The 12,302-nt window shown below is 38.7% G+C and overlaps 2 protein-coding genes across 3 annotated transcripts in view; both read left to right on the top strand.

Annotated features, from left to right (window-relative positions):
- The first annotated feature begins 6 nt into the window (after nt 1-6).
- Nucleotides 7-6,810, top strand: LOC111673371 (mitochondrial carnitine/acylcarnitine carrier protein). Its single transcript, XM_023431136.2, has 9 exons — nt 7-170; nt 2,297-2,389; nt 2,725-2,852; nt 3,877-3,967; nt 4,693-4,810; nt 4,966-5,038; nt 5,137-5,246; nt 5,981-6,102; nt 6,249-6,810. The coding sequence occupies exons 1-9, from the start codon at nt 69-71 to the stop codon at nt 6,309-6,311; spliced, it is 900 nt and encodes a 299-aa protein (XP_023286904.1). The 5' UTR covers nt 7-68; the 3' UTR covers nt 6,312-6,810.
- Nucleotides 6,811-7,637: 827 nt separating this feature from the next.
- The window catches only part of tafazzin (tafazzin, phospholipid-lysophospholipid transacylase), an 8,044-nt gene continuing 3,379 nt past the window's right edge, over nt 7,638-12,302 (top strand). The window contains exons 1-8 of one of the 2 annotated variants that reach the window (XM_023431142.2): nt 7,638-7,834; nt 10,135-10,281; nt 10,436-10,564; nt 10,642-10,687; nt 10,809-10,894; nt 10,973-11,053; nt 11,151-11,192; nt 11,430-11,492. In XM_023431142.2, coding sequence (XP_023286910.1) covers nt 10,173-10,281; nt 10,436-10,564; nt 10,642-10,687; nt 10,809-10,894; nt 10,973-11,053; nt 11,151-11,192; nt 11,430-11,492 — 556 coding nt within the window. In that variant the 5' untranslated portion in view covers nt 7,638-7,834; nt 10,135-10,172. The remainder of the gene's footprint in view (nt 7,835-10,134; nt 10,282-10,435; nt 10,565-10,641; nt 10,688-10,808; nt 10,895-10,972; nt 11,054-11,150; nt 11,193-11,429; nt 11,493-12,302) is intronic. The other variant, XM_023431141.2, reaches the window with a different exon arrangement.

The raw sequence follows: 12,302 nt of genomic DNA, 5'->3' as shown, positions 1-12,302 counted from the left end.
GGGCTGTCTGGGAGCGGTGTGAAGAGATCAGTGGCCCGGTTCGCCTGCTCTGGCCATGCGGGAAGAGGATGGGGGAAGAGCCAAGAGTTTCGCCGCTCAAGAACTTCGTGGCTGGGGGAGTCGGCGGAGCCTGTCTGCTGCTGGCCGGACACCCGCTGGACACCATCAAGGTGAGTGACTGTTGAGCAAAATGTGGTTTATATAGGCTGCAAGGCGACCTGTTCTTAAAAGAAGTTCAATCATCATTTTTAGAGGGTTTCACTAAAATGCTTCTGTGATCCTAATTTCCTTTCTTTTATAGCAGTTCTGTACATTTTATTCTGGGGTTTGTTTAGTTCACACAGAAAAAGTCAGTGATCAAGGTGTTGAGGGGATTATTGATAAATCAGCTTAAAATGTCACCAAGGCCATGTGGCTGCTACAAGAAAGACGGAGGAATGAGGCTGTAGAGTTGTGTGTGGCATAGTAGTATGAGATAGGTTATAAGACAGAAATGCAGAGCAGGGCTGCAAGTAACATTTTATTATGCTATATAATTGTAATTATAATTATAATTACAATTATAATTCCCCTGAGTCCTGAGGTGATTTGCTGATATGTATGTGGAGCCACAGTCCAAAACACGGCCAAACATTGAATCCTCACAATTGAGAAGCTTCAACCTGAAAATTCATCACATTTTTGATTGAGAAATTCTCATTAATGAACTGACAGATGTAATAACACTGCAGCCAGTGGTACAGGTCCACACAATCAGAATTTACAGGCTATCATGATACAGACAATCAACAGGATACAAAAAGGTTCACAGAAAATGTAAAATGTACATGTTGACCCAGATGTTCACCTCATCAGGTTTATAATTTAATAAAGAAGGGACCCTACAATGAACTTTTACAGGTCTGACCATGAGTTTTGACTTCTGTTAATTACACTACAGTAATCTGCTGAACATTTTCTTGATTAATCAATAAATTGTTTTTCCCAGATCTCAAAGTGATAGCTTCAGTTTTCTCCAAACCCCAAAGATATACAGTTTACACTTATATTAAACAGAGAAAAAAAAGTAAATTTTCTTCTTGAAAAATTACTTAAATGACTAATTATCAAATAGTTGCAGATGGATTTTCTGAGAAAAGCATTGAATCCTCACATTTCAGAAGCTGGAACCAGAGAATTTTAGATGACTTAAATGATTTACCTGTCAAAATACTTAATTTTCCTGTTGATCGACTAATCAATTAATCATTTTATCTCTAATAACCATGAGAAAAAATACAGCTCTGTTGTTTGGTAAAGAGACTGTCCTTCAGCTGGAGGCCACAGGTTCCTCTGCCCCGCTAAAGTGTCTCTGAGCAGAACATCAAATTCTTACCAAACCAACAGCCAAGCGCTGTGTTTGAATGGAGGTGGAGGAAAGAGAGGTGAGAGGAAAGGTTTTAAGGTGGTGTGGGGGGGTGATTGTGACACCTTTCTATTCATAGCAAAACTTTCCACCTCTTTACTCATACACTGGCTGTTGTCTGGTTCTCAAGGGGGGCCAACACTAACAGGGTGCATGCCATCCCATGGCATATAAGGAATTTACAAATGTAACCAATGTTAACATGCTAAGCCAAGATTGCAAATATGGAAAACATTAAGATAAGGGACAAAATATGCCAGAGAAACAAAAGCAATTAATTAATATTTATTGGAGCCTTAAACAGCTGCTAGTGTGTTTACTAAGTAGTTCTTTAGTGAATGTAACCTGCCTTCACCTGATGCTGCTTTATACACCAATACAGAAATGCAATGCTGTTTATATAAACGTGTCCTCATGTGTATTTCTGCTATTAATACTTTTTTGTTATCAATTTTATTTTTTTGTACTCAAGTCTCATTTGTAAATGAGATCTTGATCTCAATGTTACTTCCTGATTAAATAAAGTATATATACATCAATGTTTCAGGTGGTGCATTACACAGTGACCTTTTGTTAAGCTACTGATTGTCCATTTTATGTTGGAGTAATTTAACTAAATGCCAAATGTGAGTAAGTTGTATCTGATTCTCACAGGAGCTGTCAGACACACACATTGTAACCACCCTGTTTGTTTATCAATCATCAGACATTGATGGGTGTTTCCCTTATCTTGTAGCGCTTTCTTAACAATCCTCCCTTCCGAAATTCATGGTCAGAGCTCTGTGTGTGTGTGTGTTTGTGTGTGTGTGTGTGTGTGTGTGTGTGTGTGTGTGTGTGTGTGTGTGTGTGTGTGTGGGTGGCTCACCTTTCTAATTAAACTCTGTTCTTCAGGTGAGGCTTCAGACGCAGCCCAAAGCCTCCTGCACGCAGTATGTGCTCTACACAGGAACATATGACTGCTTCCGCAAGACTGTGTCCAAAGAGGTCAACACATACACACACACAAACACACACACACACACACACACACACACACACACACACAATCGCAGAAGTCAAAGTCCAAAAAATCAAAAAAGGTTACAGTCTTCTCGCTCTAAACAGAACTGATCTTTTCATTGGAAGTGACGAGTGACGTTTAAATCATGTTTCATGTTCGTCGTCATTTATTCGCCAAGTCTGTTTCCATTGCACTTTGTCACATTTAGTTTTTATCACACCAAAACTTTTTAAAATATTTTGACTCTTATTCCAATTCTTCCATTTCCACTCAGGTGTTTTTATGCTCAAATTGTTTTTTTTTCTGTGCATGTGTGTAGGGTATCCTTGGCCTATATAAAGGCATGGGGGCTCCCCTGGCGGGCGTGGCTCCTATGATGGCCATCAGTTTCTTTGGCTTCGGTCTGGGGAAACAGCTCCAGCAGACAGATCCTGACAAACCTCTGACGTTAGTAAAACAACACACTCACACAGTCACACACACACAGAGTTGTTTGCTTGAAAGTGTCTCTACAGCGTGATGGTAATACCTGGAATATGAGCTCTATATATAAGCATTTTTCTGTTGCCCTGCCCACTGCTACCATTCGCTTATTTGCAGCAACACACCCCCTCTACACCCCCTTCCTCATATTACCCTGCCACCTCCCACCGACCCTGTTGTTGTTATTAGCTCCTTTCATTTTGACCCCATCTGCCTCTCTCTCTATATATATATGTACAGTATGTACCAATGTCACACGTGCTGGAGACCACTGCTCTCTTCTATCTCTAGCTCTAGTCCTGGTGTTTGTCAAAACTGCATTCACTTCCCCTGCCTGGTGATGCTCCATGTAGATTTGTTTGTACATTTTACTGGAGGGAGAGGACATTTTGAAAGTTATTCTTCCTTCAGCTTCCTTTCTCCCTTTCCAACTATTGGATGGATTGCTATGGAATTTTCTATATACGTACATTCAGCCTAGATGATGAATCTTATTGACTTTGGTGATCCTTCGACTTTTCCTCTAGCACCACCATGAGGCTCACATTTGTGGTTCATAGTGAAATATCTCGACAGTTACTGGATGGATTGACATGAAATTTGATACACACATTCATACTCCCGTAAGGATGCACTGTGGCAACTTTGATGACCCTCTTGACTTTTCAGCTAAAACCTTATCAGGTTAAAATTTTATTTATCCAGTAGTTTGTTTTATGGTGAGATACCTGTAAAACCAATGGCACATCCACCACCCTCAGTTGTACCTTGTGTTTAGTGCTAATTGGCATGCTAACCCACAAACTTAGATGGTAAACATCAAAAGCATCTTTAAAAGCTTATCTAAACAGTGGATCAAGTGACAGAGAATTATCACCTGACTCTGTATCTTCCGTCAGCTCTCTGAAACAAACTCTATTCTATTCTCTTCTCTTCTGTTCTCTTCTCTTCTATTCTATTCTATTCTATTCTATTCTATTCTGTGCAGGCACACTCAGATCTTCCTGTCAGGCTGTCTGGCAGGGGTCTTCACTACAGTGATTGTGGCTCCAGGAGAGAGGATCAAATGTTTACTGCAGGTAATGTGTTGGACTTGCATTATCACAACACACATGTACCTTTGACTTCCTCTTTGTCTTTTTTAACACATAGATTTTCATGATTCTTCTTAACATAACACATGTACACATGCATGTGTGACTGATTATTTCAGATTAATGTTTGTTTTTTTCCTGCACTGGGTGTTTATTTATAAATTGAGTCAAAGAACTGTTTTATTCCAATGAATTTAACAGCTAGAGAGCCAGATGTCTCCCTCAGGAGTTGGTGGAGACCAAATACAGAGATAAAAGAGAGGGAATACTGGACTTAGATTCACCGGTAGGTTCGACATATCAACTTAAAAGGCGATGAGAAGTCAGTGGCCCCCAAGTGGCCAAAAAGAACAGTTAATGCATGTGTCATCCATCCATTATTCATTTTATCTTATCTTTATAGGATCGCGGTGTGTATCCCACCTGACATTGGGCGACAGACAGTTCCCCGTCAATCACAGGGCTGATATATTCCGACAGCTATGGGCACTTTAGATTTAGACTTTAGATCAATTAACCTTATGTGTATGTTTTATGAATGTGGGAGGAAGCAGGAGTTCCCGGAGTGAAGCCACGCAGGCACGGAGAACAACTCTACCCAGAACCCAGAACCTTTTCGCTTTGAGGCGACAGTGCTAACCACTGCACCACAGTGAGGCCCCTTAATGCACGTTTCAGTTTAACTAAAAATATTGACGTATGTTTTCCAGGTGCAGGCTAGCAGTGGTAGGTCAAGGTATGCAGGTCCACTTGACTGTGCAGTCAGGCTCTATAAGGAGCAGGGGATCCGCAGTGTCTACAAAGGGACTGTGCTTACTCTCATCAGAGGTACACTTAGCTGTGGTGTGTGTGTGTGTGTGTGTGTGTGTGTGTGTGTGTGTGTAAAAGCCTTGATAAATGAAAGCATTGTGTGATTGTTGAATCCAAAGGCCACCATGGATTTACAGCCTCACATGTTGCCCTTCTGTTCCTCTGTCTGTTAGATGTGCCTTCTAATGGTCTGTACTTCCTGACATACGAATACCTCAAAAACTTCCTGACACCTGAGGGTCAAAGGTGAGTAACCATGGATACAGTGAAGACATTTATAAAGTACAAGTACAAAGATCTTTCACCTTGATTGTATGTGCATCTGTGTGTGTTTTTGTGTTTAGTGTGTCTCAGATCAGCACTCCCAACATCCTCCTGGCCGGTGGTGTAGCAGGAATATTAAACTGGACGATCGCTCTTCCTCCAGATGTCCTCAAATCAAACTTCCAGACAGGTTAGAGCCAGAGTCAGCATAAGATTAGTAAGACTATGTACTCAAACCTCCTGTGCTGCATTCTATTGTACATGGAGAAACTTAGTTTAAGGAGCAGCTCAACAGTTTGAGGAATAGGCTTTTGAAACATGACACTTGAAAATCACCCAATACACCTTAAATGTCAATATGACAACTTTGAACATTCATTTGTTTTTATTAGCTCTCTACATGACATACGCTTTAGTGATTATCGGATCTTCAAGCACTTTGAATGTTTATATATTTCAATTGAATTATGTGAACTGTAGATATTTTATTTCATCACTTGGAGAAAAAAAGTATAGGAGCGTCCTTCCTGTATGCTACACCTTTGCTCCTATCTGTCCGTTACATATGGAACTGCAGCTGGCAGCCTGTTAGCTTAGCTTAGCATAATGACTAGAAGCAGGGCGAAACAGCTCTGGGTAAAATCCTACTTTGCCCATGTGGCACTCTGTCCGCTGTAGGTGCACAACTGGGATCAAACTGGTGTCCAAATTTTGACGATAAAACCTTAAATCTCATCCATCTACCTCTGCTAGAAAACATGTTAGAGAATACACAGAAAATGCAGTTAACTGTTATGGCCCATTGATAAAAACTATCATACACACATCAATTGCAAAAGAGAACATTTTCTCTCCTGTAACTTTGTGTGTGTGTTTGTGTGTGTGTGTGTGTGTGTGTGTGTGTGTGTGTGTGTGTGTGTGTAGCTGCAGATGGGAAGTACAGAGGTCTGGTTGACGTCCTGAGAACACTGCTGCGAGAAGAAGGACCTAAAGCTCTCTATAAGGGATTTAACGCTGTCTTTCTAAGAGCCTTCCCTGCCAACGCAGTAATTCTGACCTCTTACATTGCTCTCATATTATACTCTTATTATTATATTTATACTTCCTGATAACTACAGGCAAACACCATCATCTGACTTTTTTTTCTTTACTGAAATACGATGTTTCTTTCTTCTTCCTCTCTCTCTCTCAGGCCTGTTTTCTAGGATTTGAGGTGGCACTAAAGGGATTAAACATGCTTGCACCCAGTTGGTGAGATAAGCCAGTTTGTCTATAACTGGCCGCCAGTCTGGACCAGCCTGTTGCAGAGACAAAGCTCTCTTCTGAGTTGCGTCTGTTAATTCGTACATTTCATGGATGGTGAAATGTAAGGAATTTTTGTATACTTAAATGTATTTTTACATTTAATTTTACAAATTAATTATTTTAATTGTCATTCTTTGTAACCATGATTTTATCCTCACTTTTTGTGAGCAGTGGTATAATGTGTACACACATTTACGAATGTATGATTTTGAGATATAGAGTGTTTGTTAATATTCTCACTTTTCTTACAAACTAATTATGATGTTTGTAAAATGTCAGATAATAAGTTTGGACCCATTTAGTTTAATAAGGATTTAAATATGTTTTTAATCTATAAGCTCTTCCAAAAGTCAGTGTGAATTTATCTGGGGGTGAGTGGGTTTGTTTGGCCTATGTACAGGCACGGGGGAGTTTTATAAGCTTTGTGAATAAAGTGTTTGATTAAAGAATTTGCAATTTGCAATATAAATAGTGTGTCCGCTGTTAACAAATCTTTAGGCCCTGTCTTGCGGAGGAAACATTATGCTTATTAATAATAATAATAATAATAATAATCAACTTTATTTGTATAGCACCTTTCATACAAGAAATATAGCACAAAGTGCCTTACAACAAACACATGGCATGTATCCAGTGCATCACCTGAAAACATAAAATGAACATAAAAACATATTAAAAACATTGATGTAAAATGAAAAACATTAAAGACATTAATGTAAAATGAGGTGGAATAATAATAAATAATAACATAAAATAAAATAAAGATTACATAGAAAGCCTAAAATCAGTAAGACATCAATACTTACAGTATAAAGACGTTGAAAAGAGGATTTTGAGGGACTCAAGTGGGCATCACAGCTCATTTTCACTACCTAGTGGGCCAAACCAACCCTGATTTACCCTAGATCCAAGCAGCAAGGTCATAGTGATCTTTATTGATCAAAAAATTTACATTGGGATTACTGAGGGCAAATCTGCAGGTGTGCAGAAAAGAAAAAAGAAAGGGGCAATATTTCTATCTAGTGTTGTATTAGTCTAAGTAAGTATCTGCTGTGTGAGATGGCAAATCTCCAACAAAATCCTGTGTGATATATATATTCTGTGCAAAACTCATCACCAGTCAAGCTAAAGTTATTCCAGGTGAATTCTCCATAAAGGGAAACTCAAACGAGGAACAGGAGCTTTACATAGAGGCGCTTAACCTTTGGCCTAATTCACAGCCTCCATTACCCATAAATCCACATTGCTCAACACGGAGCGGGTTGGGGACTAAACATATCAGTATATATGAAGCTTTAACTCGTCAGCATAAAGTGAAGAGCAAAGGGCGCTAGATACATACAAAACATCTGAAGATAGTAAGCTAAACGACACAATTTCTGAAGACTACAGTACCCAGAATTCGATGCGACTAGCTTTCAGTTCCGGTGTCAGTGACCATCAAACTGTCAGCAAGAGAAAGGTGAAGTTGAGGTAAGTGTTTAACCCCATGTTGTTGTTTTTTATTCAGTTCCCAAGTTATTAATATTTTTAAATGTATTAAATACGGCTTCGTAGAGCTACACAACATGTTATATGTTTGTTAAAGTACGTTAAAGTAGGTAAAAGAACCGTTAGTTGGCTAATTTCGACCACAGAGACCAGAGAAGCAGCAGATAGCCGTTCATTGACTTGTGTCAGTGCAGCTACTGAGTGACGGTAAAGCTAAAAACGGCTGCTCACGCCTGTATAAACCGGTTTATAATTTTTTTTTTTTTTACAGGCTAAACGTTATATGTCTCTCCGAGCTGAGTGAACTTTGGCTAACAGGCTAATGCCAGCTAGCTGTTGTACATTACCCTGAATATTTTGACCTGAGACTCGGGTGAAAACATAGTAACAGATTAGATGTTTGGGTTTAACAACAGCTGATTGAAATAAGGGATTCAGGTTGAACTATGCTCTCACATGCTGCATAGCCCTGAGCAGAGGTGGACAAAAACACAAAGCTTCATTACTCGAGTCACAGTATAGATCCTCCTGGTCAAATATTTCTCAATACAAATGAAAGTTGTTCAGTCAAAGTTTTACTTGTAGTCAAAGTACTGGAGAGCTTGGCTTTTAAAAATATTTAAGTATTTAAAAGTAAAATTTGTCCTGTGCCACATTTACAGAACCTAATAAATCTGAAACAATCTACTGAAGCGACAACTGACTGTAAAACACGTAGAATAAAAAGCTTGTAGGATTTAATGCAGTGTCTATAGAATTAACCATAAAAACACAAGTGTATCAACAAAAGGAAAAAGGACACCCAGTGTAATTATCTTATTTCTTTTTTTTTTAAGTCAGTGATGAAGTTTGGTCGTGGTAAACACAGCACTCATTTAAAAGTAAATGAATCTTTCTTTATTTCTAAAAGTTTAAGAAGAATCTTCTGCCTCATGTTTATCTAACGTAGCCATCATTAGGAGACTGGTTCAGAACGAGCTGAGTTCAACATGACTGACAGTGTATTGCCTGTGATTGTTTTTTCTCCTGTAACAAACAAAGCATATGGTCTATCATATTTTCAAAATAAAACAAAATTCATTCACTGAATAAAAGCTGCTTCAAAGTAATGAGTACTTCATAGAAGTGTAGTGGAGTCAAATTTGTCTTTTAAGTGTAGTGGAGTAAAAATTATAAGTTTCCAAAATGAATAATACTCAAGTAAAGTACAGATACTTGACAAATATACTTAAGTAAAGTACCCAGGTAAATGTAAATTGCACATTTGTGTTTAATCATACATTATTCATTTCAGTTTTTTAAGTAAATATTATGAAAATTTACCTGTTCCAACTTCTCAGATATGAATATTTGATCGTTTTCTATGAGAATAAACTGGTTATCTTAGTCAAGGAAAACAAGACATTTGAATTAGGCATTTTGCTCTATGGGAAATTTGAAACAGGCATTTTTAATTATTTTTCTTTCATTTGAAAAACCAAATGATAAATGATATAAAAATAATTTACAGATAAATGGATAAAGTAACTAATTGTTAGTAGCTGTTGTTACAAGGTACAGTTCCAAGGGCCCAAGGGGTCAGGGGGCCCGGTGTTGAACCAGAACAATCATAGAACCAAAAGGAGACACAAACCACGTAAACAAGGAAAACAACCACAGAGGAATTTAAAGAAACACAAAATGGGTGTGACTTGACATATAATGAATAGAAAATAGACCCCAAAAAACAACTGAAAAGAGCCAAAAGAAAAAGTAGACACAAAAAACAACTAAAAAGAGACAAACTAACCACACAAAGGTAAAATGACACAAAGCAGACATGATTTGACTCAAAATGACTACAAAAAGAAGCAAAGTGACCACATAAATAAAAAAACAATTAAAAAGATGCAAAACGAGTGAAAAGATTCAAAATAACTTGTGTCTCTTTCAGTCTGAGGGTCTTGCCCTTATGTAGGAGGGGTGATGGGGCTTTTATATGTCCAGAACATATGCAACATCTCAAAGAGAGGTTTATGAGGTTATTGTAAACTGTATATTCAGGAGCAGACTAAACCCTGTTACATGAGCTAGTCAGACACTGAGCGACAGAGCAACAGCAACAGTTGAACCCAGGCTCTCTGTTAGGCAAGGTAACTGTGAAGACATCTATGACTTTGGTGTCATTATTTTTAAATACAGAGCACACAAGAAATTAACCTGCTTATAAGAAAAAAAAAACAATTTCAGCCTTGTGTTAAGTTTTCCTCTGGCTGTTTGTTGTTGTGTTTGGGTTGTGTCAGGTTAATGTGTGTGGATGTAGTGTCTGTGGAGAGCTGTGATGCCCCTGGAGGTCAGATGGCCATTCCCACAATGCCCTGCGTTGGCATGGAGGATCTCCAGCTCACTGATCATGGGCATGGTGGGCTCCTATTCCTACTTCTGGACCAGTAAGTTGGTATATGTGAGCACACACACCAACACATTACCAATACGCCAAATAGCTACAAGAATATTCTCACTCTCTAACTCAGGTTTCCAGCCTTTTTCTCAGCTCACTGATTCTCATTTTCTCTCTCTCCCTCCCAATCTCTATATCTTCAGAGTACATGAACTGCTTGACAGTCCACAACCACGAGGTTTTGTTGAACCTGATTGACCAGAGACCCTCTGACACGCCCCTCATCACTCTGTGCAATCACCAGTCTTGTATGGATGACCCACATATTTGGGGTAAGGACAGACCCACAATTTAAAATCACATGAGTCAGTCGGCAACATCAGAAATAATTGTGCGTGTTTTGTGGCAGGTGTTCTGAAGCTCAGACATTTGTGGAACTTCAACAAGATGCGGTGGTGAGTTTTATAATTTCTACAACGCTATCACTCAGAAATAGTAGAAAATTGTTTGATTTTGTTTTGTTTTGTTTTTTTGTTATTTTGGATAATGAATAATTACCTGCTTGTGACTGGACAGGACCCCAGCAGCATCTGACATCTGCTTCACAAGAGAGCTGCACTCTAGATTCTTCAGCCGTGGAAAGTGTGTTCCTGTCTGCAGAGGTGAGTGTTGCACAGTTGTTTCATTATCCCCCAACTTTGTATTACTGTCTGTTGAATGAACCATTGTGTTGTCTTTAGGTGATGGTGTTTACCAGAAAGGTATGGATTTTGTTCTGGAGAAACTGAACAGAGGAGAATGGGTGCACATTTTTCCAGAGGGTATGTTAACCTTCCTGCTCACAGCTTTTTCTGTTTTTTATTTAGTTTTTATTATAGTGGAAAATAAGCACTTCTGTCTTGTTCTTTTTTTAAACAGGCAAAATCAACATGACTGAAGAATTTATACGACTAAAATGGGGTAAGCACGGTGCAAGTTTGTGCCACTGTAATGACAACTTACAGTATAATACTGCACATATTGAACACATACAGTAAGAAAACAGTAGATCACACTTGAAAGATGAACGTTGTTTATAACTTACTGATACAATCCTGTATATTGACCCTTTGCACTTTGCCTGCATGTCAGTTTTCAGTGTTGAAATGATTCTGTTTCAGAAGCTCAGTGAGATAAAATATCTGTTTTGTGTTTTAGGTGTGGGTCGGTTGATAGCAGAGTGCTCCCTTAATCCGATTATCCTGCCGCTCTGGCATGTGGGTGAGTAACCCACCACCACAGTACACACCACACGGGACAGCACACTGGAGGCCCGCAGGCCACAACTGGCTCACCAGCCATAATATCATAATTTATGGATTACTTGTCCCTGCCAACAGAATACAACAATAGACAATACAACACGCATATAGTACAAATTGAAAAAAAAAATATATATTTTTTTTTAATCTACTAACGACATCTGATCAGCCCAGTACAAAGTCATGTCAATTTAATAGGTTAATAATCTGTTTTAGCAATTGTTAAGCAATGAAACATCCATGGTTTCACATCTAAGTAAGTCAATCCAAAAATAACTCTGGTCCATCTAAACATCTGGTTATCGGTTGGCAAACGATGTCGGCAGTTGACAGATCTCTCGAGTATGGCACCGAGACAGAGGCAGGTGTAAAAAAGCAAAAATGTCATTTTGATGCCAGAATATTTTGAAGACGTGAGGCTTGTGAAAAAATGGGTCCAAAATTTGTTTCGGTGACTATGGAGTGAAAGAATCTGTGATAATCTGTGATCTCGTTCACTTCGCCCATTGGAATGAATAAACTCAGACCTGCTTCTGGTCTCCTAAAGGGGCGGGAAGGTGGAGAAAGCCACATGACACGGATATAGGAAATAATCGGAAATGAAGTGCCTCGGTTTCTCTACTGTCTCTGATTATACTTTTATCCATGTTGAGAGTAAATGACAGATTCAAACAATCACACATCATGCCACAGGCTGTAGTGTAGTCTCTTCCTCTTTAGCAATTTTGCAAGAAAGGTCTTTTTTTTCTTTCTTTTTTTTTTTTTTTTT

This window comes from Seriola lalandi, unplaced genomic scaffold, assembly GCF_002814215.2.
Source record: "Seriola lalandi dorsalis isolate HSWRI2012SDOR001 ecotype SW California unplaced genomic scaffold, Sedor1 jcf7180002054917, whole genome shotgun sequence".
Classification (NCBI taxonomy): domain Eukaryota; kingdom Metazoa; phylum Chordata; class Actinopteri; order Carangiformes; family Carangidae; genus Seriola; species Seriola lalandi.
Note: the sequence above shows the minus strand (reverse complement) of the source record. Positions and strands in the feature narration are given on the sequence as shown.